General features: G+C 43.0%; 1 protein-coding gene across 1 annotated transcript in view; it reads left to right on the top strand.

Moving 5' to 3' along the window:
* The window catches only part of PVALB (parvalbumin), a 35,478-nt gene extending 19,082 nt beyond the window's left edge, over window positions 1-16,396 (top strand). Inside the window, exons 2-5 of the mRNA XM_018552303.1 lie at window positions 135-208; window positions 7,454-7,586; window positions 10,410-10,519; window positions 16,207-16,396. Of these exons, the coding sequence (XP_018407805.1) occupies window positions 148-208; window positions 7,454-7,586; window positions 10,410-10,519; window positions 16,207-16,235 (333 nt within the window). The 5' untranslated portion in view covers window positions 135-147 and the 3' untranslated portion in view covers window positions 16,236-16,396. The remainder of the gene's footprint in view (window positions 1-134; window positions 209-7,453; window positions 7,587-10,409; window positions 10,520-16,206) is intronic.
* Window positions 16,397-25,044: the final 8,648 nt, after the last annotated feature.

Here is a 25,044-nt window from a genome sequence, read left to right as displayed (position 1 = left end):
CCCCCCTCACCACCACCAAACTGTCACGGGAGGTTGCGTGTCTGCAAGCAGCCGCAGTCAGGTCGGCTGTCCCATGGAAGTGATGAGTCCAGCAGAACATACCCTGCCTCTCAGTCTGTCCCATTCTCTTGCAGATCCAGAGCCGCAATGTCTATGACTGATGTGCTCGCTGCTGGTGACATCTCAAAGGCTGTGACGGCCTTTGCAGGTAAGAAAAGTTATGCTGTTGCATGCTTAAGTGGCATTAAAGCTCTTTTTTGTCAGCTATTGAATCCTTTAAAGCAGAATTGTGTGAACTGAAATGGGAATGTTGCACTTACCACTGCACTGCAGAAAGGTTAAAGAACTCCTTGTACCCTTACTAGTGCTTTACTGATTTCCTTAGGGAAGTTTAAAGTCTTTAGCTTTATATTTCAAAGACTGTATGACATAACTGACACTTCTATAAGCTGTATAGTTGAAGTCATTTTACAACAATTCCCAAGGACACTTAGGGGATGATCAGACGAACCTAAGCCAGTCACACTTGATATTGTCCTAAAGAACCACAAATCACTAGTTAGCAGACTATCGTTTTTGCATTTCGATTTTAAATGTTTAAAAGCATGGTATAGATTACAAGATTATCACATGACATACAGAGAAAGAAGGGCTGTATGGCAGAGTTGATCAGCTCTTATTTTTACTGAGGAAACTACTCAAGAACAAATCTTTAAAACCTGGAAATGTCCCTGGAAGATATATACAGAATGTATGTATCACTGAAAAGATTTAGTATTTTAAGAGGAAAAGGTAGGTTTTTCCAAAAAGGAAAGCTCACTTTTTCATAAGCAAGAGTCCTTGAGCGACCCTTGCCGTATTTTAGTGCCCTAATTGCGGATCTCCCATCCCAACATCCCCTCCCATCCCTAAAATTGCGGATCTCCCATCCCTAAAATTGCCTGGTACCTTATCTCTGCTTTGCTGTATGCTTCTTCCTGCTTACTTGCGCATCTTAGCCACCCTCTCCTCCCAACTGCCTTCTTCTATTGTCAAGATCTCTCCATCTGTCCTTCACAACTGGTTACGTCGGTATAAATCTGCAAAAGAAAAAGTGAGTCGTGTTCACTCTAAAGGAACATCTGATTAACATCTTTATATCACAGAGAATTGCTGCCTAAGGGACACCAAGCTTTATTGTTCCCTGAAAGCAATTAAAGATGAAATGATGCTGGAGAAAATTCCAGCTCGGATAATGATAGGCTGTAAATTGTGTCATATAAAAAAAAAGAGAGAAAGAGATCAGCTTTCTCTTGCAATCTAGAGCATGACATTTAAAGGAATATCTTATTTTAAAATGTGGTCATACACAGAATTTCACAAGTCATAGTCCTGGCAAGCAATGCATATGCAGTAGAAATATGTAATGTATTAAAAGGGCTAGTCAACTGAAAAATGGTATGGTGGCATTTTGCATCATCGACTAGAGTTGTATCTCTCTCTAGGACTCTGCTGTTTAGATGTCTGCAATTAAGTTTTAAATGCCACCCATTTTTCACGGCCGTTACAAAAGTAATCACACTCCCCGATTTATAGGAATGGGGCAGCAGGAAGAGTGAGACTTTGCAATGGCCATAAAATAGACCCAAATTTTGGCAGGGAGATCTACACACAGGAGTCTCCCAAACATTAAAACCTTTATGTGCTCCGGGCTCCCCTAATCATCCAAATAATAAAACCTTTAAGGAACCCAGTAACTCCCTACTCTCCTGAATATGAAAACTATCAGTAGACCCTATTTCCCCATTCCCCAGTATCACGATCCATTAAGGGGCTCTCCTGTCTTCCTAATCTCCCCAATATAAATGCAATTAATGGTCCCCTTGTCTACCTAATCTACCCAACATCTAAACAATTAAGGGGTCCCTCATCTCCCTAATAATAAAGAATTCAAGGGACCCCCGTCATCTCCCTAATCTCCCTATTGTCAGAACCATTAACGGGCTCCCTGTTTCCCAATTCACCCATCCACCTAATGTTCACATAAAAGGTATTATCTACCATGATACAGAATACTATTGCTAATCACGCAAAGGTTCCCAAACTATATAAATACAACTATTGTATTTTAATGCAAATGCCAAACATTATAGCTGTTTGCATGTGTAGCCAGACAGTTTTGGATATACATTTTTACACTAGAGTCCCTAAGAATGGTAAAATACTAGAGCAAAATTCAACACAGACATGGGTACACAGAAGTGTTGTACCAATTTAGGGAAGAAATACATTTTAATGCAAGCCTGTACTAAAAGAAATAAGGTGGCTGCCATTGCTAACATCCTTGTGAAAATGCCAGTTGCCAGGCTGTTTCTGGCTGGGGCGCTGATCAGTACTGAAGTATGCAAATCAGGTGAGTCAAAGGGAAATTAGGCTCTCTAATTTGCATATCTGTTCCAGGTCAGTGGATTTGAAAGAACGGAACGCATCGGCGCGGAATGATAGGCAGCCTTAACAATAACAGCCTCAAAACATCCTTACTACAGGTTTCCTTTAATGGTACCTTTGTTTTGCAGAACTAAATGCTAATGTTCATTTTATACATCTGTTTTAAAATGTGTTTCTTATGCATACAAAATTAGTCATTTGGCTGCAAAACTCTACGACAGCATTATTTTTGCTGGGACTATAATTGTCAGAATGACACTAATCTAGACATGAAAGTCAGGAAATCACCAGCACTCAGTGGTAAAGATAAATATGTCCCTTTTATTGGACAGAAAGCGTCACAGACGCTTTCTGTCCAATAAAAGGGACATATTTATCTTTACTACTGAGTGCTGGTGATTTCCTGACTTTCCTGTGTTTGCACTGCGCCATCCGTGGTATCTCATCACTGCGAGCACCACTTTTTTCATATCTGGCCGGGACTGCTGTGAGGAGTGCGGAGGGTCTCTCCATCTACTTACACTAATCTAGACATGTACATGCTTTTAGGTATCGTCTGTATTTAGCAAGGTAGGTGTCAATTCTACTAGTTACTGTGTGTGTACTCTAGACACAATGGATAGACTGATCAGTTGTAGACAAAGGCTAAAACTATAAAAGCTACAATCCCCAAGAGGGAGACATCACGGAGCACAATCTCTAGTCAAACTTCTTGCTTAAAGGACAAAAACAGCTACATAAATTAGGATCAAGGAGCTCAGTCTATGGTTCAACTAAATTCAAGGATCCTGTTTATTAGGTGCAGGAAACAAAGCAGTGCACAGGTGACGGTCATTTCAGAGGTACTACCTTCCTTTTCAAATAACTGACACTAAAGCCATATGTAGCAGACCATGTGAATGCTATGGGTTCCAGCCAAAGACCACAGACCAAGTGGTTGAGAATGTATCCAGGCATCAATATCATTAGCTCTCTGAGAAAGTGAATGCAAGGCAACTTCCCTATTACATAGCAACTGTAACGGTTGTTGATTCCTGTGGTAACTAATGCTGTAATATAAATCAATGCACCACTAGCAACCTCAGCAGTGAACAGGGGCATATTGATGTGAAGCTGCCCTCAGGGTTGGAGTGAACATTCCACAAACTCACTTAACTTGCACTCAATTAAAACTACAGTCCAATTCTCAGACAAAATAATTTTTTAGAAATTTCAAATCCTGCCAGAAAACATTTGTAGATTAAAATGTAATTCAAGTAATTGGAAGTACCCTAATATTCTCATTAAAATAAGCCTCAACTGTCGCAACCGCTACCAAATAATATATCTGCAGATGTCTGGTGATGTCGTTCATACAGCTCAATTATATTAACCCTAGGGTTGGTTTTAGATGAACTGGGGGCCTGGGTAAGAAATGGTGGTCCTCCTGGCTGGAATACTGCAGACCCTCTGACTGTCTGCCGCACTCTGCTGTTGTGTCTTGTTACCTTTATCATTTAAATCACCTAACAGTTTAATTTTACATTTTAATAAAATATGGAAAAGGTGAGACAGAGGAGTGATCAGATGAACAATAGAATGTTTTGCCAAAGCAGAAAGCTAGTGAAGGGACAAATATATATAGTGACATAGGAATTTTATACCTTCAATTAATTTAAAGGTCACATCAATCCGGCGGGTAGGGAGTCAATCCAGAAGGTGGTGGGATTAATGACGGAATAAAAAGGAAGTGGAAAATGTATTTACTGAAGAGCAAAAAGCTAACTAAAATGAACTGTCACTGTGTAATTAAATGACTTGGTGTGCCAGGGGTCAGAATTTTGTCCCTGTGTCAGTGAAAGGAAAGGTGCCCCTGTGTCCATGGTAGGAATAGTTCTCCTGTGTCAGCGGTAGGAATAGTTCCTCTGTGTCATCGTTAGTAATGGTGCCTCTATGCAAACATCCCAACTCTCCCAGACGCTCCGGGAGTCTCCCACTATAGGGATAGGGGCTCCCCGCCACCCGGGAGAGAAACATTTTCTCCCAGAAAGGTTTACTCTGCTCTACCTAGCAGAGTAAACCTTTCCCTGTGATCTGTTTTTTTTTTTTCTGACATCGGAGCCAGCAGACGCTGTCAGTCAGAGAAAAAAAAAAACCCAGCATAGAAATGAATAGCTAGATTGCTATTGGCTATTTCACTTTGCAATAGCCAATAGCAGACTAGCTATTGCACCGGCCCACTGCTGCTGTCAATCAGCAGAGGGGGACCTGAAGTTCTCCATCAGGTCCTTTTCTAGTGATTGACAGCAGCAGTGGGCGGGTGCAATAGCCAGCTTGCTATTGGATATTGCAAATTGAAATAGCCAATAGCAATCTAGCTATTCATTCCTATGCTGTTTTTTTTTATTCTGGAGGGCAGCAGCTGTCAGAATACTAAAAAAAAAACCCCAGCAGATAGCAAAGAAGCTAATACTTCCCGTGCTATCTGCCATCATTTCATTCAGGGGGGTGCTCTCTCAACCCCTCCCCCCCTGCACATGGGGGAGGGGCAGAGGACACCTCCCTGAAATGAGAAGGGCACCTCCCTGAAATTGCTTTTTTCAGGCTGGGATCCCTGCTCTATGTCAGTGATAGGAATGGTGTCTATGTGTAAGTAGGAGGAATGGTCAGTAGCTGGTGCTATACAGGACCTATCTGGATCACTCCACCCTATGGTGCCTTTTACATTCCACTCTGTCCGGCTTGAAATGAAAAAGCCCTGCATGCAGGGCCTTCTCATTGCAGGGGCCAATCTAGGGAAACCAGCAGGCCATAACTAGCTTGTGGGCCATAGTTTGGGGACCACTGCCAGTAATTAAAGGACACATAGGAAGAGGGGAGTATTTATTGGCTAAAATGTGGGAGAACACATATAACAACAGGAAACAAATTTATGTTTTATCATTTTTAATAAAATTATGGAATTATTGAAATTAGCACAGTTAATATCACGTTTTACACTAAGGGGTTTTGACATATAGCAAATGTTTTTATGTTTAGCATTAGTTTTTATTTACACACCATATACACAGCACTGCATTGCATAGATATAATCTGCACATTACACACAAACATGCACACAGCACTGCATTGCATACATACAACCTGCACATTACACAAAACATGCACACAGCATTGCATTGCATACATACAACCTGTACATTACACACAAACATGCACACAGCACTGCATTGCATACATACAACCTGTACATTACACACAAACATGCACACAGCACTGCATTGCATACATACAACCTGTACATTACACACAAACATGCACACAGCACTGCATTGCATATGTATAATCGGCACAATATACACAAACATGCACATATGACTGCATCATAGAAGACTTACCTAGCAAAGCAATCCTCTCCAGAGCTGCAATGCCACGTTCCCCTCTGACTTCTCTGGAATTTTCCCGGGTAAGCAGTCTTTAGCAACTGTATTGAGTGGGCCTAGATGACCCAACTCCCATACATGCCTGGTTCAGTGTACACTTATAGAAAAAAAGTGCTGACAGGCAGGTAAAATCATCTATGACAGAAGAGACAACCCATTGTCTTCTGTCATAAAAAAGCCTGCTTAAAAAAAAGACTTCCCTTGACCAGTATGGCTGCACATACAAGCATTGCAGCAATTAAAGGTCACCAGGTTTACAGGCTCTTACAATGGTACAAGCAGGACTTTTCAATGCAAAACTAGAGACACCCAACTAGTAAAACAGATGATTTTTATTACATTTGACCTTTCTTTAAAAAAAAAAAAAAGGTCTGGGGTGCTGCTATTATTTTGGGCCAGGTATGCCAATGTATTAAATATACAGTAGCCCGCAATGGGTCAATAAAAGAACAAGCAATATACTATGTATATAGGGCAGGGCAGACATAGCTGTAAAAGCCGGGAAAATTCCAGAGAAGTCAGAGGGGAACGTGACATTGCAGCCCTGGAGAGGATTGCTTTGCTAGGTAAGTCTTCTATGTTGCGCAAATATACTGTACATGCTTGCAAATCATGGCAAAAACCTCCTGGGGGCCCAACATTTATAATGTAGTCAGATGGTTTTATTCCGCTTTACATTAGGACCAGGACTGGAGTTTTGAATGGGCAAACTGGGTAACTGGGTATGGTGTTATCGTAAATTGCACACAGTGAGTCATCCTTTTCTCCCTGAGGTGTCATAGTTATATATGTCACTTTTTTGCATTTTTATTATTCTATGGTTATTATAATTAGAGTACACATACAAAAGAAGACCAGGAAAAAGGTGGAAGTATTTTACATAGCATTCAGCCAGACTGCAATAGGACAATAAAAAAACAAAACACTTTGATTGTTTGTCATAAACAAAAAGCGTATTGCCTATAAAAAAACAATCAAGTTCCTTATTTAAATCTCAGTTGAACATTTAGTATAAATCAGCTAAATAAACTCAAGGTGCATCAAAACAAAAGGCGTGTAAAGTCTTAGAGGAGAGGAGCCATAGTTTGAGTAGAAAAGCCCTTCACCTATCAGCATGCTGTAGAAAAGGATGCTTGCTTTCTGTAGGGAAACAGGGATCCCTCTGCATAGACCAGGCACGGCCTCTACTGAGCCATACCTTTAGCTCAGCAATTAAAGCTCATGCTCTCTTCTGATTGGAAAGATCTAGCTTTGTCTCTGCAGGGTGCATGTTGGACCTCTGCAGAAAGACTACTGCTTCCACAAAGAGAGCAGGAGTCCCAATCTGCAGCTGCTGGTAGGTGAGAGGTTTTTCTACTCAGGATGGGGCTGATTTAGATTAAACAAACTGTAAGACTTGTGTATTGATGCACTGATAATGTATTTAGCTGATTTAAACTAAATGTTTAGTTGGACTGTATGTAAATAATGAAAATGGATTGGTTCCACTTAGGTTATACAATTGTTTCACATTTGTTTCAGTTCCCTGTGCTACAGTTTGTATGAATGAGAATGCTTTTATTCTCTCAGATTCTTCTACCTACAACTTGTTGTATGTTTCCTAGCTCCTGAATCATTTAACCACAAGAAATTCTTTGAGTTGTGTGGCCTAAAGGGTAAAAGCAAAGATGACATGAAAAAGGTTTTCCACATCTTGGACCAGGACCGGAGTGGCTTCATTGAGAAGGATGAGCTTTGGTAAGTCCATGGGCACACTTGTAATTTGTAAACATGTTTGCGCGCATGAGCATCTATTTATAAACAAATTTACAGAACTAGTCACCCTGCGAATCTCTGTATACATTTCAATAGTGGAAAAACAAATTTCCTTAGTATATTTTCTTTTACGGGTCTAATCACTAAGCTGCCAAAGGACCTAGCCATAGCTTCGGCTGATCCTTCCGCTGGCTTCGGCCCCAGGACCCCTTTGGTTCAGTAGAACCAAAGGGCTGCTGTATGGGCTATTCACTATAGCCCGTACAGCTGCCAAAGTCAGCCGAGCGGCTCAGTCGAGCCGAAGGCATATGCTTCGGTTCCACTGACCCGAGGCGAAAGCCAAAGCTGGCCAGCCGACAGCCTGCTACTGACTGCTGGGCAGAGCCAGCCATCATCTCATGGCTAGATCCGGCCACTTGCACAGACAGATCAGCGTCCTTGGTTACCAGGTAACCAGGGACACTGATCTCCAGATAGCCCAACTCTCCCGGACGCTCCGGGAGTCTCCCGCTATTAGATAGCGGCTCCTGCCCGCCCGGGAGAGAAATACTTTCTCTGCTTTCCCTGCTCTGTTGTCTTTTTTTATGTTGGGTGGAGCTAGCTGTCACTGCTAGCTCCGCCCAATCATTTTCTATTATTTTTTTTCTACTGTTTTTCTATTCTGCTGGGTACCTTTTGTGATGCTGCCGCTCGGCAGCATTCGGCTATTCACTCACTGAATAATGAGAATAGACCGAACAGCAGCGATTAGCCTGCCGGAGGTTCGGCTTAGCCGATCAAGATGTTGGATCAGCTGAGTCGAACTCCTTCTGCACTTCGGGTTGGCTGAACATGCTGAGCATGTTCGCCGACCCGAAGCCACATGAAGCAAGCCGATGTACGGCTGATTTCAGCCGATATACGGCTGAAATTAGCTGTACAAGCCTGAATTGAATAGCCAAACAGCGCTCGGCTCACTTCACTTTGCGTCGGTTGTTCACTTGGCTGCCTTAGATCCAATGTAATAGTTAGAAAATACCGCATTATGGCCACTAGATGGAGCGGAGGAAAGAGGTATTTATTTCCATTGCTACTCAGCTCCATCTAGTGGCCATAATGTAGTATTTTCCATATATTTTCTTTTCTGGTCAAATGTAATATACTAACAACATTCCTTTTTGCCTCCATTCACACAGAACAAACATTCACAGAGAATCATAGGACAAATGACTCTGCAAATTGTTTATAACTAGAACCCATAGACATCTTTAAAGTTCTTTGTAGAATGCTTAAGCTTTTTATAGAAAATACCAGTCAGCAAAATGATTCCTTTGCCATAAACCTTGACTTACATGCAGATACCATCAAAAGATCCTATAATAAGGCCCCCGAGGACTCTGAATATGAATGAAACCGAAGATAGAATTATCCAATATTTGCAGGCAATTTACCAAACTGCATAGGACAATTGGCGTGCACTGGGTTGCCTTTATAAATCTTTGTGCAAAATCAGCTTTTATATTCAAGTTTTTTACAAAAGCTCATCATGAGGTGCTTGATGGCAATATATAATAAGTACACGACAAAGCTGTAAATAGTAAATTAGAACATTATTCAAGTGCTGCACTGTTCTGTACATAAAGAAAACCTATTACACATTAATGAAGCTTTGAATGGCAGAGGAATTTCCATGTAAGAGTGTATTCTGGATGGTTAACAGAGCAAAACAAACATCCACATTTTACAACATAAAACTATATTATATATTGCATAATGTGCTGTAATAATTGTGACAATGGATGACAATTTGTCAGCCCAACCAAAACTACTATATCAGTTAGATATGAACTCCAGTAGGTAAAATTACCCATGGACTAGGGATGCACCAATACCATTTTTTCGGTATCGTGTACCGATTTTTTTTTTTTGCGGTACTTGCCGATACCGAATACCAATACCGGAAGTAATTAAGGAAGCCAGGTGGCATGTAATGACTTGCCACCTGGCTTCCTGATTAGTCGGGAAGCCGGGTGGCGTGTAAAGACTAGCCACCTGGCTTCCGATCGGCAGGGAAGCCGCCTCCATGCTCCCTCGTCACCTGGTATGTAGCCGGCTTTCTGGCCAATCAGAAAGCCGGGCGCCATGTAATGACTGTCTCTGCGTTTTCCAGACACAAGGGTGGTCCCAGGAATGCAGAGGAAGGGGGCATAGAAATCAGCACAGGCACTATAACTGAAAGGGGAGACTTGTTGTCTGTTGGGAAAGTACAGAGATAGTGAGATAAGGGCTGTCAATCAACATGCAGAACATGGTTGGTAATGATAGGAGTGAACTGTCAAAGTCTGTATCTGTTCTACTGCACAAAGAAGCATTGAACAAAAAGCAACATACACTGTGGGAGTTAAGTAACTGAGCTGTGAAAAATAATACACGGTGAGACTTCTTTAAAGAGACTCTCTCATGACCTCGCCTTCTAAAAATGGTAATTGCCTGGCAGTCATGCTGACCCAAATGATCTAGGTGCTGACGAAAGTCAGCAATTGCAACCCCCATATTTCCCCCAATTATACTCTCCTTGTTGCAGTTCCTGTACTGTAAAGTGCAAGGCTGTGAATAAAACATTTGGTCCATTTCCAGCTCAATTTTCTAGCTTTAGGAAAGGCCCAGGAGTGGCCTAGAGGGGCAGAGAAATAAAAATCTAGCTTGCTTTTATTTGAATTATACTCCTGGTAAGAGCCAGGATTTGTAAAATATCTGGACACAGTTTATGTAATGATCGGTTCAGGAGTGAGACTTACATCTTCCATCTCTTCTTTTTTTTTACAGTCTTATATTGAAAGGCTTCACCCCACAAGGTAGAGATCTGTCCGACAAGGAAACCACAATCCTCCTCGCCGCCGGTGACAAAGATGGAGATGGCAAAATCGGCGTGGATGGTATATTTAATTGTTTAATATAGTTGTCAGGGTGAATGTACAATGAGTAACTGGCTCCAGACCAGTATTTTAAAGAAGCAAATGTGACTTTCACAAAACATTTACTGTTGGTGAATCAATCACCATCTTTTAAAACACATGCATCAAGAATATGCACCTGCAGTGAATGTTTGCTGAATATTACATTAACTGCTTTATAAATATAACACAGGTATAATGGCTTTTCAAATAGAGCCCCATTCCTGAAATATTTCCATACTTTAACTTTTAGGAATCACTTTTGTTATGCATAATTCAGTGCATTTGTTCCAATTATTCAACAGATTTTTGGGATTTATGGGCTTTCTGGAGGCAATGACATGAGAAAGCAAAGCCTTGCATCTACCAAGATGGCAGCCTCCACACGGTTACAATGCAGAACATGGCAATAATAGGAAAAAATTAGCTTAACCCCTTAAAGACTGAGGCTTTTTTTTGCACCCATGTTATAATCCACATTTTAGGCCTGAAAATGTATTCAAACCCCCAAACATTATATATTTTCTGAAAGCCTGTCGAAGACCCTGTCGAATAAAATAGTGGCAGTTGCAAATGTTTATGTTGCAAGATATTAGCTGAGGTTACAACAAATAAGTAGATACCCAACATGCCCAGGTTAAAAATTGTGTGCGTCTGTGAAACGGAGGCAAAATTCAGTACCCCAAAAAGGCCATAGATGACGCTTTAAAAGCCAGAGAATGATATCTCTCACTCTGGTGTGCTCAGCGATACTGAAAATTTGTGTGGAGCGATCATTATTCTTGTACGTAGGCGCACCAAACGCATGTTTACGTTTTGATGGGCGTGCTCGCAGGGGCAGGGGACTTTAACAAATGTCTTTATTTTTTTTTACATTTATTTTATTTAATATTATTTTTTAACTTTAATTGCTATCACATAGCAGGAATTACAAGCCCCCCATGTGATAGCATATTGGCAGTGACAGGTACTCTTTAAGGTGATACTGGTCCAAAAGACCCCATTATCACCTTTCCACTTTAAATAAGCTATTGCAGTGGAGATCGCACTTCAATATCTTATAGCTGGGCTTCAGAAGCCCAACAATGACAGCTATGGGACCGGAAGTAATGTAATCTGCCTCTCTCCCGTCCAATAGAAAGTGGAGGAGATCAGACAATGGACGTTCGCCACTCTTCTCCCCTGCTTCTTGACGACACCCAAGATGCTGGTCCTGGGCCCGTAGGAGGGGCAGCAAAGCCCGGGAAATGCGGCGAGGGTGTTGGGCAGAGGGACGGGCAGTTTACCAGTCCGTAGAAACGATCTGGCAACAACTGAGTTGCCAGAATCGCTTCTATTGTAAAGCCCGCCGCCGGCTCTACAAATTTAAACATAGTCCCGGTGGCTAAAGTTTGTTTAAACGGGCCCTCTGCCAGTGAAGTATGTCACTGGTCGCGAAGGGGTTAAGGGACACCACAGGTAATACTGGTGACTAATGCTTTGCCCTTCTCCTGCCTTTTCGTGGGCACAACTTCCATAGTTCAGTTCTTTTTAAGTACATATTTTGGGCTTTTGGATCATTAGTCGGGGAGTGTAATGTTTATTTGGGGGCACGGAGTCAGTGGTTGCCTGGCTGGAGCACAGCCAGGGACGTGTATGTTAAACAGTGTGTTCATATCTAATTATGATGGCGCTACACTGAGATAATAATTTTTGTATATAATGATTTTATACTGTTGTTGGTACTACTATACAATAAAGTATGAACTTTTAGGTATAAGTGGTATTAGACTTTTGGAACCTTTACCATTCGCTCAATACATTTGGAACCCTTTTTATTTTTTTTTTTAAGTAAACCTGTCGCCAAATGAATTTATGGTAACAAGTAAATAATCAGGGTTTACCTATAATGAATATCCAGAGATATAGGCAGCAGAAATCAAATGCAAATCTTGTCTTCCTGTAAAAGGATCTGTAAGAACTGAGCTTGCTGCCACCTCCTGAACTCTCTATAGAATAGTAAAGTCCATCACATTAGGGCTTCATGCACATAGCATCTGGGGATTGCTACCACAGCATGTTTGCAGTATATTGCATGGCAGTGGCCATCACACCTGTGTTGTGAATAGGACACATGGGTAGCCATTGCTTTCTATGTGTTAGTGTAGTGACTTCCGTTGATCCGGTGCAGCACAATGCACGTCACTGCGGGTAAACGGGTTCTTAATATGCAGTTTTCACTAAATGTTACAACCTGTTATGATTTTTTTAATCACATGATTAGAATAATATTGCCAGATGTGTAACAGTTTTACTTTAAAGATTAAAACTAGTAATTTGATCATAGCTCCTAAAGCCACTGTAGGATGAGCAATCGACATCATAATGTAACAAAAAACAAGGAAATACATTCATAAACTAAAAATTGTCAGTTTCTGCTCAACATAAACATTGAAATGTGATATGAACCAATAAACAATTACAAATCCAGCAGCAGAACATTTTTCAGAATTAGACAGTAGAGACATTCCCTCTTATGGATTTTAAATCACTCTTTTAGATTTCAAGTCAAATAACAATTGGAAATGTATCTATGCATCATATGCCTTAATCAAGAATCATTAGAAATATGATTAATCTAGCCATGGAGCCCTAACGTAAGACATACAGAAATTATTCCTGATGTAGAAGCACAGTATTTTACATAATAATCACATATACTTTCAATCTCTTGGAATGTTTGCAAGACAAGCAACTATAACAACTGAAGCTTGCATCTCTGTATAGTAAAGAACGCAAAGTCTCAGCAAGGTTACGCTATGCTAATTAATGGCAGTGGCTGCCACATTTAGGGTTTGAGATCTGTTCTTCACTTCATCTTTAAAAACATTTCTAAAACCAGTCATTTGAATAGCGGAGAGGCCTACCTCCTAATGAATGAATTCTACAAATCAGTAGAGAAGCAATAAGGGTAACAGAAGTATCAACTGTCATGAAGCCCAGGGACCTCAGCTCTGACACTCATTTAACATTTCTGTGTATTATCCAGAAGGGGCTTTCATGTCCATGTTATATTCCGTGAGGCATTTCTGAGTATGATGTCTGTTAATAATAAAGAGACATCCTTGGGCCCTGTCAGTTTGAATCAGGCCTGGAGGAGTTTAGTTACATCTCAGACCCTAAGTGCTATCTAAAACTACCACATAATACAAAATATAGTGCAATTCGGCAATATGCTACAGCCATCTTTTTGAGGAGATGCTTCCTATAAAAGGAGAACTATGGCCAAAACTTTTTTGGCCATGCTTCTCTTTAGGGTCACAGGAAGACCTTTACTAATGTCCTCTTGTGGCCCAAAACTCCGCATACAGCGGGCTATTGCACGCTATATGCCGACAGGGCAGAGCTGTGCTGCAGCCAGAAAGGATCCCGACAATATTGTCGGGATCCACCCAGCTACCTGATTGAGAGCTGGCTCTGCCTCTATAGAGCCTTTCACGCCCCCTCCCCCGTATGTCCCTTCGGTCAGCATTCCAAGCTCGCTCATGTTATGGACTACAATCTCACGTTTAGTTTACTAATATGTATTAAGATTGTATTCCATCACAGGAAAGATCTTGTCACAGTGACTACTTTACAACACACACAGAGACCATGGGGAACAAAAGTAGCCACCCTCCAGAAGGAAGGACAGTGTCAGCACCAATTCAGAGATGATTTCAGGATCTACAGCTGAGTGATACACAAATAAGCTATATTTTGGTTAATAGGGAACTTGAATGCATTTTTTAAGGTTTAACTCCTGGAGTTTATAGTCACTTTAAAGGATAACTTTTAAAAAATACTTTTAATTACACCCATTTTTAGTTTCCGATAGAGTGGGGAAGAGTTACAACCACTGCCAAGTTCTTACTGCTGGCTTTTTAGATCCATTTCAGCCCCCAACGAAAAATTGGCAAGGGCATCTCCACGAAACCCCACCTAACAACGTCTTTACCAGGAGGTCTCTTTTTTTGACATTACACAGATTACATCAAGCAAAACTCTATGGCTGGTATGGCGGGATCAGAGATATTGGCAGTGGAGTCTCCTATGGATAGGAGATATAGATATGGATATAAGAGGGGAATTTAACCTGTCTGCATCCACACCAAAGTAAAGATCAGTACTGGGGTGGTGACCCACGTGTGCCCCCCCTATGAAGAAGAGTGTCAGCCTCTCCTTCTCATCTTCTTCATCCTGCTGTCCTCTGTGCTGGTCCCCTTTACGTGTGGTGGCAACCCTCAGAGTGGAAGTCCGTGCTGTTCCCCCTCGGACAGAGTGTTGGAGTCGGAGGGGGAGGGAGACGTATCCCGCTCTTTCGTCTTTAATAGTGGCCTCCAGGACCCAGCACTGCCCCATATTCCTCTAATGGGGAGGCCCAGGCAGGATCGGATCGGATCGGATCTCACTGGGGCCCCCCGTCCCAGGCCCTTGTGTGGCTGCATTGCTGGTAAGTCCATCCCTGGTACAGTTGCGGCTGCATACAACCAGGAACACCAGGGTTGCCCCCTGTCTGTCTGACATCTTGTGTCTGGGTTTCAGCTTGCTTGGCCTGGCCTGGCTGGTCACAGCCGATGCAGAGCTCAAAACCCAGACTGCCTGTGGTTATCCCGGACTGGTGGCAACCCTACACTTTGTCTGTGGTTTCTGTAACTACCGTGTTTCCCCGAAAATAAGACACTGTCTTATATTTTTGAGGGCACAAAAAACACACAAGGTCTTATTTTCGGGGTAAGTCTTATTTTTTTTTTTTATATGCACAACAATCCACACGTATTCATGTACAGCAGTCTACATGTATTCATGTAAAAAATATGGTGATCAGGGCAATCAGGGGTGCCGTACCTTTCCAAGAGCAATTTGCTAACTAATCGCTGGCCAGAATGAGCAAAGCGCACTTTCACTATTGATTCCTCACAGGCGGAGTGCATTTGGTATCACTCCGCCTGTGACAGGAGCCGGCACTATAGAGGAGGCAGCTCTTCAAGTTCCCTCTTATGCCACCACCGGTCCTGGGAATGGTTACAACTAGGTCTTATTTTTGGGGTAGGTCTTATATTTTAGCACTTCCCAAAAATAGTACTAGGTCTTATTTTTGGGGTAGGTCTTATTTTCGGGGAAACAGGGTATACTGATGATCATTAGAAGATTTACACATCATTAACTAATACAGTGGCTAGTAAAGTAATATGAACATTGGCCATGCATTTTTACCTTAACTAAAGATATGCACCACTGAAAGAATACCTATATCTGCTCCTGGAAATCTAAATGGACAATAAAACCATTTCCTCATTCTGAATTCACATGGTGTTCAGTAACTTAAACCTGATCATGTAATGATTGTAGGTGTACAAGCCACAAAGACATGTGGCTTTAGCCTACAAACATTGAAAGTCATCAAAGTGCTAAATAACCAAGTACAGTGAGCCTTAGAAGTTCACTTTCGTGAATCTGACTAATACTTGATTGATTCTAACTGAAGGCAGTGCAATTTGTACAAATGCTTTGCTCCTTCTATTATTTTATTCAATAATACCAATATCATTGCATCTCCAGCAGGCTGCATAAAATACTTAATATATTTTGCATTCAAATCCCTGTGCAAAATGTAATTTTCTTACATGATCACTGTTATTTTTTCACAGAGTTCGTAACCATGGTTTCTGAATCCTAAGCCGTTCAAGCACCATTCTTATTTGTGCACAGCGTTCCCCTCCTTGGACACCACTTTATTTATTGCTCCCGTTTTATACTCCACCTCTGGTCCCTGCCTCCTGGATCTCCGTGCTGGAACTAAGCATAAAACAACGCAATAAAGGGCAAAAACACCTTGGACACAAGCATCTTGTCATTTATTTCTACTAATCGCACTATACATTTATCCAGTCACAACCTCTTTCTATCAAAATAGAACAGAGTTGCTCCAACTAAGCAATCTCTAGTTTCTAATGTTTTAGTACACATATTAAAGTAGCCATGGTAATGATCTTCAGAACAGACTAATATTGTTACCTAAAGTCTGTGCTATTATGTCACATAATCTAGTGCACTTCAGAAATCAAGCCATGGGTATGAATGCCAACTCTTGTAGCCAGTCAGACTCTACTGCATTGCACAGTGCTGTCATTCAAATATATTTCAGGCACTGCAGACTGAAAGGTTTGGTGTTTAAACAGGTTTTTTTTTAGAGAGATCATACAGAAGACCTCACCTATGTTTTCTCATAGCCCAGTGGAGAAACTGGGGGTAAGAAGGTGATGCAAGAAGCTGCAGATTTTCCAAAAAGGCATTACACTTCTAGCTCTACAGTGTGTCAGGGGCACATGAATCAAAATAGATAAACAGAATTATAAATAAACTGGCTGTTAAAACTGTTCACATATACACATTTAGGGGTATAGTTAGAACACGGTTCTCAAAAGTAGTCAAAATGTACCCCAAGGGCAGGGCCGAATTAACATAGGGGCTACTGGAGTGCCAACTCCAGGCCCACCACTGAAAATAGGCCAGGCTGGCCCGGATCGCCTCGGTATGCCCAATGGCAATCTGGACTGGCCGGGCTGGACACAATCAGGGAGAGACGCCGGCGCTCTCTAATCAGGCATATTAGGCAGCAGCTCACGGGAGCCCTGAAAGGAGTGAGCAACCACCTAATTAGCCTAATTAGAGAGCTGCCTCTGCTGCTTCCCATCTGACCAACAGGACCAGGCTCATGATGCTCTTACTTGATGCTCTTAATTCTGCCCTGCACACAGGTCGATGGAACAATCCAAGCTCTGTAAATGTCTGAGGGTCAATAGGTGGTTGGTTAATGGTGGAAGGTTGATTGGGGTCAATTAGTCCCCTCAATACTGGGGACTAATTGACCGCCAGGGAGGTTAAATAGAACATTCTTAGAACATAATACTGAGGGGACTAATTCTGTTTGAAAGCCACTAAGTACACCCACTTCAAACCTTGTTGGAGAACCAGTAAGTACACCCATGTCAAACTCATTTGGAAAGCCTGTGAGTACACCCATAGCAAAAGCAATGGTGAATAAAGATTAAAAAATCAGCACTGTAACAACCATAATGGCAGCTGCCTATACCAAGAGGATTTATCGGAGAGCCCGGGGGAGGCCGGGAGAGAGGGGACAGTTTTACATTATGGAGTTCTCACAAGCTGTACTACAAATTCCCCTCTCGATTTCTCTCTACTGCAGATGGGCCGCTCCATGAAGAAATGATACCGCGACCCACTGCAGTAGGTGTCGCGACCCACTTTTGGGTCGCGACCCACGAGTTGAGAACCACTGGTATAGACAGTATTAACAATAATATAATGTTATTACTATTAATCATAGTACTATTTCTTAAAATATTATTTATTCAATTGCTTTCATATAATAAATGTTTGGGGGTCAATGAACAATCTGAAAATTAATGGAGGGGCCAATGAGCTGGAGAATTAGGGAACCTCTGGTCTTGAAGACTACCTAGAATCTAGACATGGATAATGTTTTGTTCTAGAACACTAGCAGTCCAATTATTTACATAGGTCATCATTCAAAATGAAATTATTCACACCACTGTATACCACTATTCAGATCAAAGCCTACAGTATGATTTATATACAAGCATATCATGCTCAAGGAGTGGCATTGCACAGCACAAACTGATTGGTAGTAGGTTCAGATCCCACCCAAAGACACAATGAAAATTCTGGTTTCAAGACAATATGGGAAATATACAGTATAAAGCTCATATTAAAAGAAGAATTTGAATAATATTTGGCCTTAAGTACAGTTGCAGTATTTCTGAAATTGTGTTCTGATTGATTTTACTAAATTATTTATTTTCATGGAGACTTTACTTATTCATATCTCCCAACTGTCCCTCAATTGGTGAAACTGTCCCTCATTTGGAACCAAATCCCTCTGTCCCACTTTACTCCTCAGCTGTCCCTCTGTTTGCTATGATGTACAGATACCTATGAGAATGTTTGAGGACGCCACGGGCTCGCAGGGACAATGTAAGTGCCACTTTTCTCTGCAGCCCCGAGTCTGGCTCGGGGTTTTTCCGCTCCTAGCATTGAAAATTCACCCCGAGCCAGACTCGGGATTACCGCCAGGGAGGTTAAAGTGTTATTCTGCACAAAAACGTTCATCTTATCTCTCAATTATCTTGTCTGCTATTTTGAAAAGCTAGTATAAAGAAAACATAATAGTGGAAAAACAATTCTAGGTTTAACCAATCATTTTTGGCATAAAAATCCTAACTGACGAAACTGAAGAGAGAAGCTGATTGGTTGTCATGCGCAACTGCTCTAGATTTTGTCTGCTCCAGTTTTGATAAATTCCCCCCACATGCTATGGCCTGTTTCCAGGAAACTGGTCATATTTTCTCAGTGAGATTACTAGTACTTAGTCTAATTATCACTGGGCTATCCCATAGTGTGGTCATATTAAAGGAGAACTATGAGATGAGTGATTTCCACTCACCTCATAGTTCTAGCCGACCTGTGACAATGAGACTGTCACAGGTCGGCTCAGTAGATCGGGAGGTGAGCGAACACATACCGGGTTCGCTCTCCTCTCGATCCTGTCACGGCTCTCTGCCGTGACAGGGGGAGAGGCTGGATTCCTCTCTCCCCGCTCCGATCTGCCAGCGCTAAGTGGCGGAACGGACGGGAGAGGGGGCGGGTACAGCTGGCTTTGCCCCTAGATAGGCAGAGCCAGCTGTCACTCACGCAGCTGGGCGGATCTTGACGTCCATGTCGGGATCCGCTCCGGCGTCTCAGTATACCTCGAACTGTAGCTCGCGGTATACTGAGCTTAGGGTAACGGGAGGACGCTAGTTTGTGTCCTCCCGTTACCCTAAGGAGAACTATGGGGAAAAACACTGACCCCATAGTTCTCCTTTAAATGACACAGGGTGTTATTAAGTCTTATATTGTCGCCCTTTACTGGCATGCTTAAAATAAGAGCAGTGCATACTTTCCTACATTTTTGATTTATAATTTTGGACACAACAGGCCACACACCAGGTTAAAAAAAAACACATTGATCTAGAGAAGCAATGTATTTGCCCTTCTAATTGCAAAAGACACAGGGACACTCTGCCTCTAAGAAAAAAGGTTTCGCTTCTGCACATTGAAAGGGTTCTTTACAGTAAGAGCTGTGAGTATGTGGAATATCTTTCATACGAGCTAGGTCTAGTGAACTCAGTGGCTGGTTTCAAAAAGGCCCAAATGTGTTTCTTACAGCACAAATTGTATCTAGTTATTTTTTTAAATATTCCTAAGTAGTTTGTTAATCCAGGTGCATGTGCTTGCCTCCGGGGATCATAGAGCAATTTCTTCCCTGTTAGAGCAAATTGGACTGTGCTTCATATGGGTTTGTTTGCCTTCCTCTGGACTAAATAGACTAGGGGTAGTAAATTAATATTCAAGGAGGCCCGGTCAATAAAATTTTAAGCTGAGGTTCAAGTCGTGGTCTGCATGTGCGGTACAGATACAAACCGTTCTGGTCACTCAGTTCATATCTGTACGGCACATGCAGGTTGCATGCACACCAACAGCTGCACTGCACTGTTCACCTAAGGAATACCCAGCATACACCAAAACTGACATACAGCCCTTGCTGATGCCAGTCCTCTGCTCCCAGCTGTCTGTGATCAATCCTACTGAAGAAGGCCTACTCTGGGAGAGCTCGGGGACCTAACCTGATAGTCTCTGAGCTCTCCTGCATTAGCACTGAGTGTGTGCCAGTTTTGGTGTGTCGGGAGTTGTTGAACTGACTTAAAGTAGAATTAAAGTCTCTATTTTTTACATATATCTACTGCTATAGAGCAGTAGATATATGCCACAACATTAAAAAAAAAAAAAAAAAAGCTGTCAAATAGGTAATACTTGCCCATGTCTGTGTCACTTGCTCCCAGCTGCAGACCACATCTTCCCAAACAACCATGCAGGAGAAAGTGTGTGCAGGCACATGCACAGTCCATATCACCAAAGGGGAGAGGAGGAGAGCTACAGTAAAAGTGAATGCACATAGCTGGGGAGCGTGCACGCCGGAGAGAGACTCCGTGGGTCTGCGCTGGATCAGAGACCGACACCAGCGCTGGAGGGACTGTTGAAAACTACTGGAAGGAAGAAGAAGTTCTGATCAAGAGGCATCACTAAAGTTAAGTCTTTACAGCAGCATTGGGGAAAAAACCAAAAAAAACTAATCGAGGGTTTCATGTCACTTTAAAAGGAGCATGTGTGTGCGGGGCTCCGACCTGGTCGCATGCCAGCACCTAATAACAGCCCCTCCCAGCCAACTCATGCCCTGCAGTGACAGACATCTGTCCCCAGACTGCCTTACACCCCCACTGACATAAATCTTCCCCAGGCCCTATCCCACTGACAAACATTTCCCCCCACACTCCTGCTAACAGACATCTCCACAATTGCCAGAAACTCCCCAAGGTGCATTATGCTACACGCTGATAGACCTCTTTCCACAGGCCACCCCACCCCCGCAGAAGCATACCCCTTCTCACCCCACAGATATCCATCCCTGGTCACTTCACTTAACATCCCCCAACCCACTGACACATCACTGACTGCAACCCTCACGTCGCCTGCTGATACTTATCTCTCTGGCCACCTTACTTCCCTTACTAACAGGCATCTCCCTCAGGGCCTTAGTAATCACTGCCTGATCTGAATACTAAAAAAATGTTAAAACACATTGACATGCCATGACCCCTTCTCTCCCTGTCAACACTGACTGAGAGATATGTTAAAATGTAAAAAACTAAATTTAAAGTAGATCACTATAAAATGAACCCCTTATGGTGATTATATGCTGTTAAGCTGCAGATATGTTTTGCACCCTAAGGAGTTAATCTTTGTCTTACTCCCTCATGACATACAGAGTACTCCTTTATCACTGAGGGGGTTATTCACTGAGCTGCCAAAGGTGGGTCGAGTCGCTGCACCATGGGCCTCTGGTTGTACTTGCCCCCTGGGCCAAAATTTGCCAGTCAGCCCCTGATGCTAACGCATTGGGAGTATTTTCTGCCATAACCTGCTCTATCCTGATAATCGATTTTACTTCTCTTTGCTCTGTCCCCATCTTCAAACGATCTCTGCTCTGTCTCCATCACCCCCTTAAAATCTATTTTACTCCCCTGCTCTGTCCCTATCACCCCATGCTTCATGCTTTGTCCCCATCACCCCTTAAACATTTTTTTCCCCTCAAAATAAATTTGGGGGGGGTTACCACGATTTTCTGCTCTTGCATGGGCGCAAAAGGGTCTAGCTATGGCTCTGATCTCTCTAAACAAAAATTCCCCCATATTCCTCTCCTGTACATACTGCCCAGTCATAACTTCCACACTCTTCTCATAAACATACTGCCTGCCATGATATCCTCCACAGTCCACTGCCACACACGGCTTCTCTCCCTCAAAAAATGCTCTATACTCCTCTCCTGCACAAACTGTGCAACACCATTCCTTCTGCGCACCTCTCCTGCACATAATGCCTGATGTCATACCCTCTGCACTCCTCTCCTGCACATAATGCTCACTGCCATATTATCAGCACTGCCCAGCCCTATACCCAGGGCTTGAAAAATTTTAGCGTGTCTCACCAGGCAGTCAAACATTTTGCGGGATAGATCATGGAGTATGGAAATTGCAGCTGCCGGAGGTGCTTCCCAAACATCCTGAAATTTCAACCGCCTTTTTTTAATTTCTTGAGAAAAGTTAGGGAACATCACAATCTTGGAGCCAGCTACAGAAATCTCCCCATTTCACGTGCCTTACGGAGAATGCATTCTTTGTCACGATAATTTAACAACCGTATAAGCAGGGGCCCAGGAGGGTTGCCAGGCGGGAGAGGATGTGAAGGAACTCTATGGCCCTTTCCACAGCAAATAAAGGGGAGAGAGATTCCTTGCCAAAGGTGTCCAGTAGCCAGGATTCAGCAAAATCAGTTGTATTATTGCCTTGGGCTCTCTCAGGAATACCCACTACTTGAATATTGTCTCTGCGAAGGCGGTTGTCATCTGCTTTAATAGTATTTGCAGCGGTTCTTTGCACAACCAATTTGACATCTGAAAGTAGGGGAGAGGTAGTGTCTTCCAGCTCACTAACTCTGATTCTAGGGTAACGTCCCTATCCTGACTTTCTGCAGGTGTCACACCCGCTGGTATTTCTATAACCTGGTTAAGATCACAACTACGGAATCGAGGGCTCTCGGTGAGGAATCTAAACGGCACTCAGTCATGAACCCCAGGCGTCACTCTCAGTCACTGTCGGAGAGTTTGGGGTTCTTGCATCATAAGCCAAAACACTAAACAAAATAAGAAAATGAATGAGTTGGAGCTATTAGGGCATAACCCCACATAGACTTATAAGGGTTAATTTCACCACTTGCATAAACCTCCATAGGCTTGACGTAATTGTATTTCACAGTCCAATACGTTAGGCAGTCTATATAGAGCAGATATAGCTCTCACAGTACAATAGGGCTAGGTAGTCCATATATAGTAGATATAGATCTCACAGTACAATAGGGTAGGCAGTCCATATATAGTAGGTATAGATCTCACAGTACAATAGGGTAGGCAGTCCATATATAGTAGATATAGATCTCACAGTACAATAGGGTAGAACCCTACATGTTCCATAGTATAAGCCCAGAGATTTGTGGAGTATTTGCGCTTTAGGTGCAGTGGTCAGCAAGGTCCAAGGTCACAGCTAGATGAGTGGGGTAGTCCTCACGTCGGCCTTGGTGATCTGATGCCTGTTTGCGGAGTTCCTGGGGTTGTTGGGGGCATGAGAACCCAATAGTGAACACCCTACAGCAGGGGTCAGCAACCTTTTACACACCAAGTGCCATTTTTGAAACCATGGTACAACCGAGTGCCAGTGAACAATAGCACGCTTTAGTGTTAGTTACAGTTAAATTTTTTCACTCATGGCTGTACTGCTAATAGTAAGTTAAATTCACTAATTATTTTAATGTGTTTACCTCGCTAGTAGCAGCACAACTAATTTTACCTGCTTGAAAAAATAAGTATTTTAGAAGCAGTCTTCCTTACCTACATGGACCAAGGCATACATAGACCTATACAAGTGCACAGCAGTATTGTCAGCCACAAATAGCATTGATTTTATTCCTGTCCTACATGTTAGAGCAGGAATAAAATCAAAACTTTTTGTGGATCAATATATTGCTGTGCATTTGTGAGGGACTGCATGTGTGCTGGTACGGGGGCTAAAATCCATGTGGTTGAGCAGTATACATCTGGTACATACAGTATATTCCAGGTGATCGACTGGCTCCTTTAATTTTTCTGTGGTCTCTGGCAGGATGGTGTTGAAATCCTCCTGTCGGGCAGGGTGCGGTAATCATCCCGTCGGGTGAGCCGGCTTCTGTCTGCGCGGGCTGGTACATGAGAGATCCTCCAGGCAAACGCTTGCGCAGACTAAGTTGAGGGCTTCCTCAGCGCGCCTCTGCCGCTCAGTCATGTGAGGGAGGTGGCGACCCAGGAATGTAATTGACAGCCGGCTCGAGCTGTCAACTACAAATGATAAAGAATGACGTCACGTGCCAGCTGTCAAGGCCTCGCGTGCCAGGCTGGGGACGCGTGCCGGGGGTTACTGACCCCTGCCCTTAGAACGTTCCCAGCAAGTTTAAATAGACCGCGGCCATGACGTCACGCGGCCGCGGCGCACTTCCGCGTTCCAGCGTGGAACGCATAATCCCTCCCCTAAGGGGGAGGAGCCCTTCGGCGGTTTCCCCGGCTGATGCGTTCCACACTGGAACGCACACGGGACGCGGCACAGAGCCGAGGCACGTTACAGCAGGTCATGGCGAAGAAAGGAAATATCAGCCTGCATGTCTTGCTTCAGGAAAGTGAGGGACAAGAGCGAGGAATTGCAAGGCTGAATGGCAGAGGAGATTTTAGACATAGTGAATTCAGACTGTCTGCCTTTAGACTTGAGAGACTTAGGGCTCTTAGCAGGTTTGAACGCAGTACTCACTGTTTCCAGTCCCTCATCGGGGCTATCCAAATCTCCGAGCATATAATGGGAAGGAGAAGAGGAGATATCATCCGATTCTCCAATTGCACTGTGATCCCTGGAAGATGGATTACGAGGCTGTTTGGCAGGGGTATCCGTGTGTCTGGCAAAGCGTTTCAGACGAGCTGCAGTGTCTTTGCTACTTTTGCACGTGGGCTTGCTCGGTGTGGGAGGCACCGTGTGGGAGCCGGCGCCATCTTGAGAAGCAGGGACTGCCACAAGTGCTCCATCTTTCTTTTTGGTCATGGCCACACAATAAGATGTTGTTTCGAGTTCCAGCAGCAATTGTTATGATCGGGGTGAGCAACGGGGCAATCCCAGCCACAAACCGAACCGGATAGTGGAGATAGTTACATAGTAAGTCGGGTTGAAAAAAGACACATGTCCATCGAGTTCAACCTATAGAGATATGAAAAAAGA

This window comes from Nanorana parkeri, unplaced genomic scaffold (genome assembly GCF_000935625.1).
Source record: "Nanorana parkeri isolate BGI_ZX_2015 unplaced genomic scaffold, ASM93562v1 scaffold83, whole genome shotgun sequence".
NCBI classification, from domain to species: domain Eukaryota; kingdom Metazoa; phylum Chordata; class Amphibia; order Anura; family Dicroglossidae; genus Nanorana; species Nanorana parkeri.
Note: the sequence above shows the minus strand (reverse complement) of the source record. Positions and strands in the feature narration are given on the sequence as shown.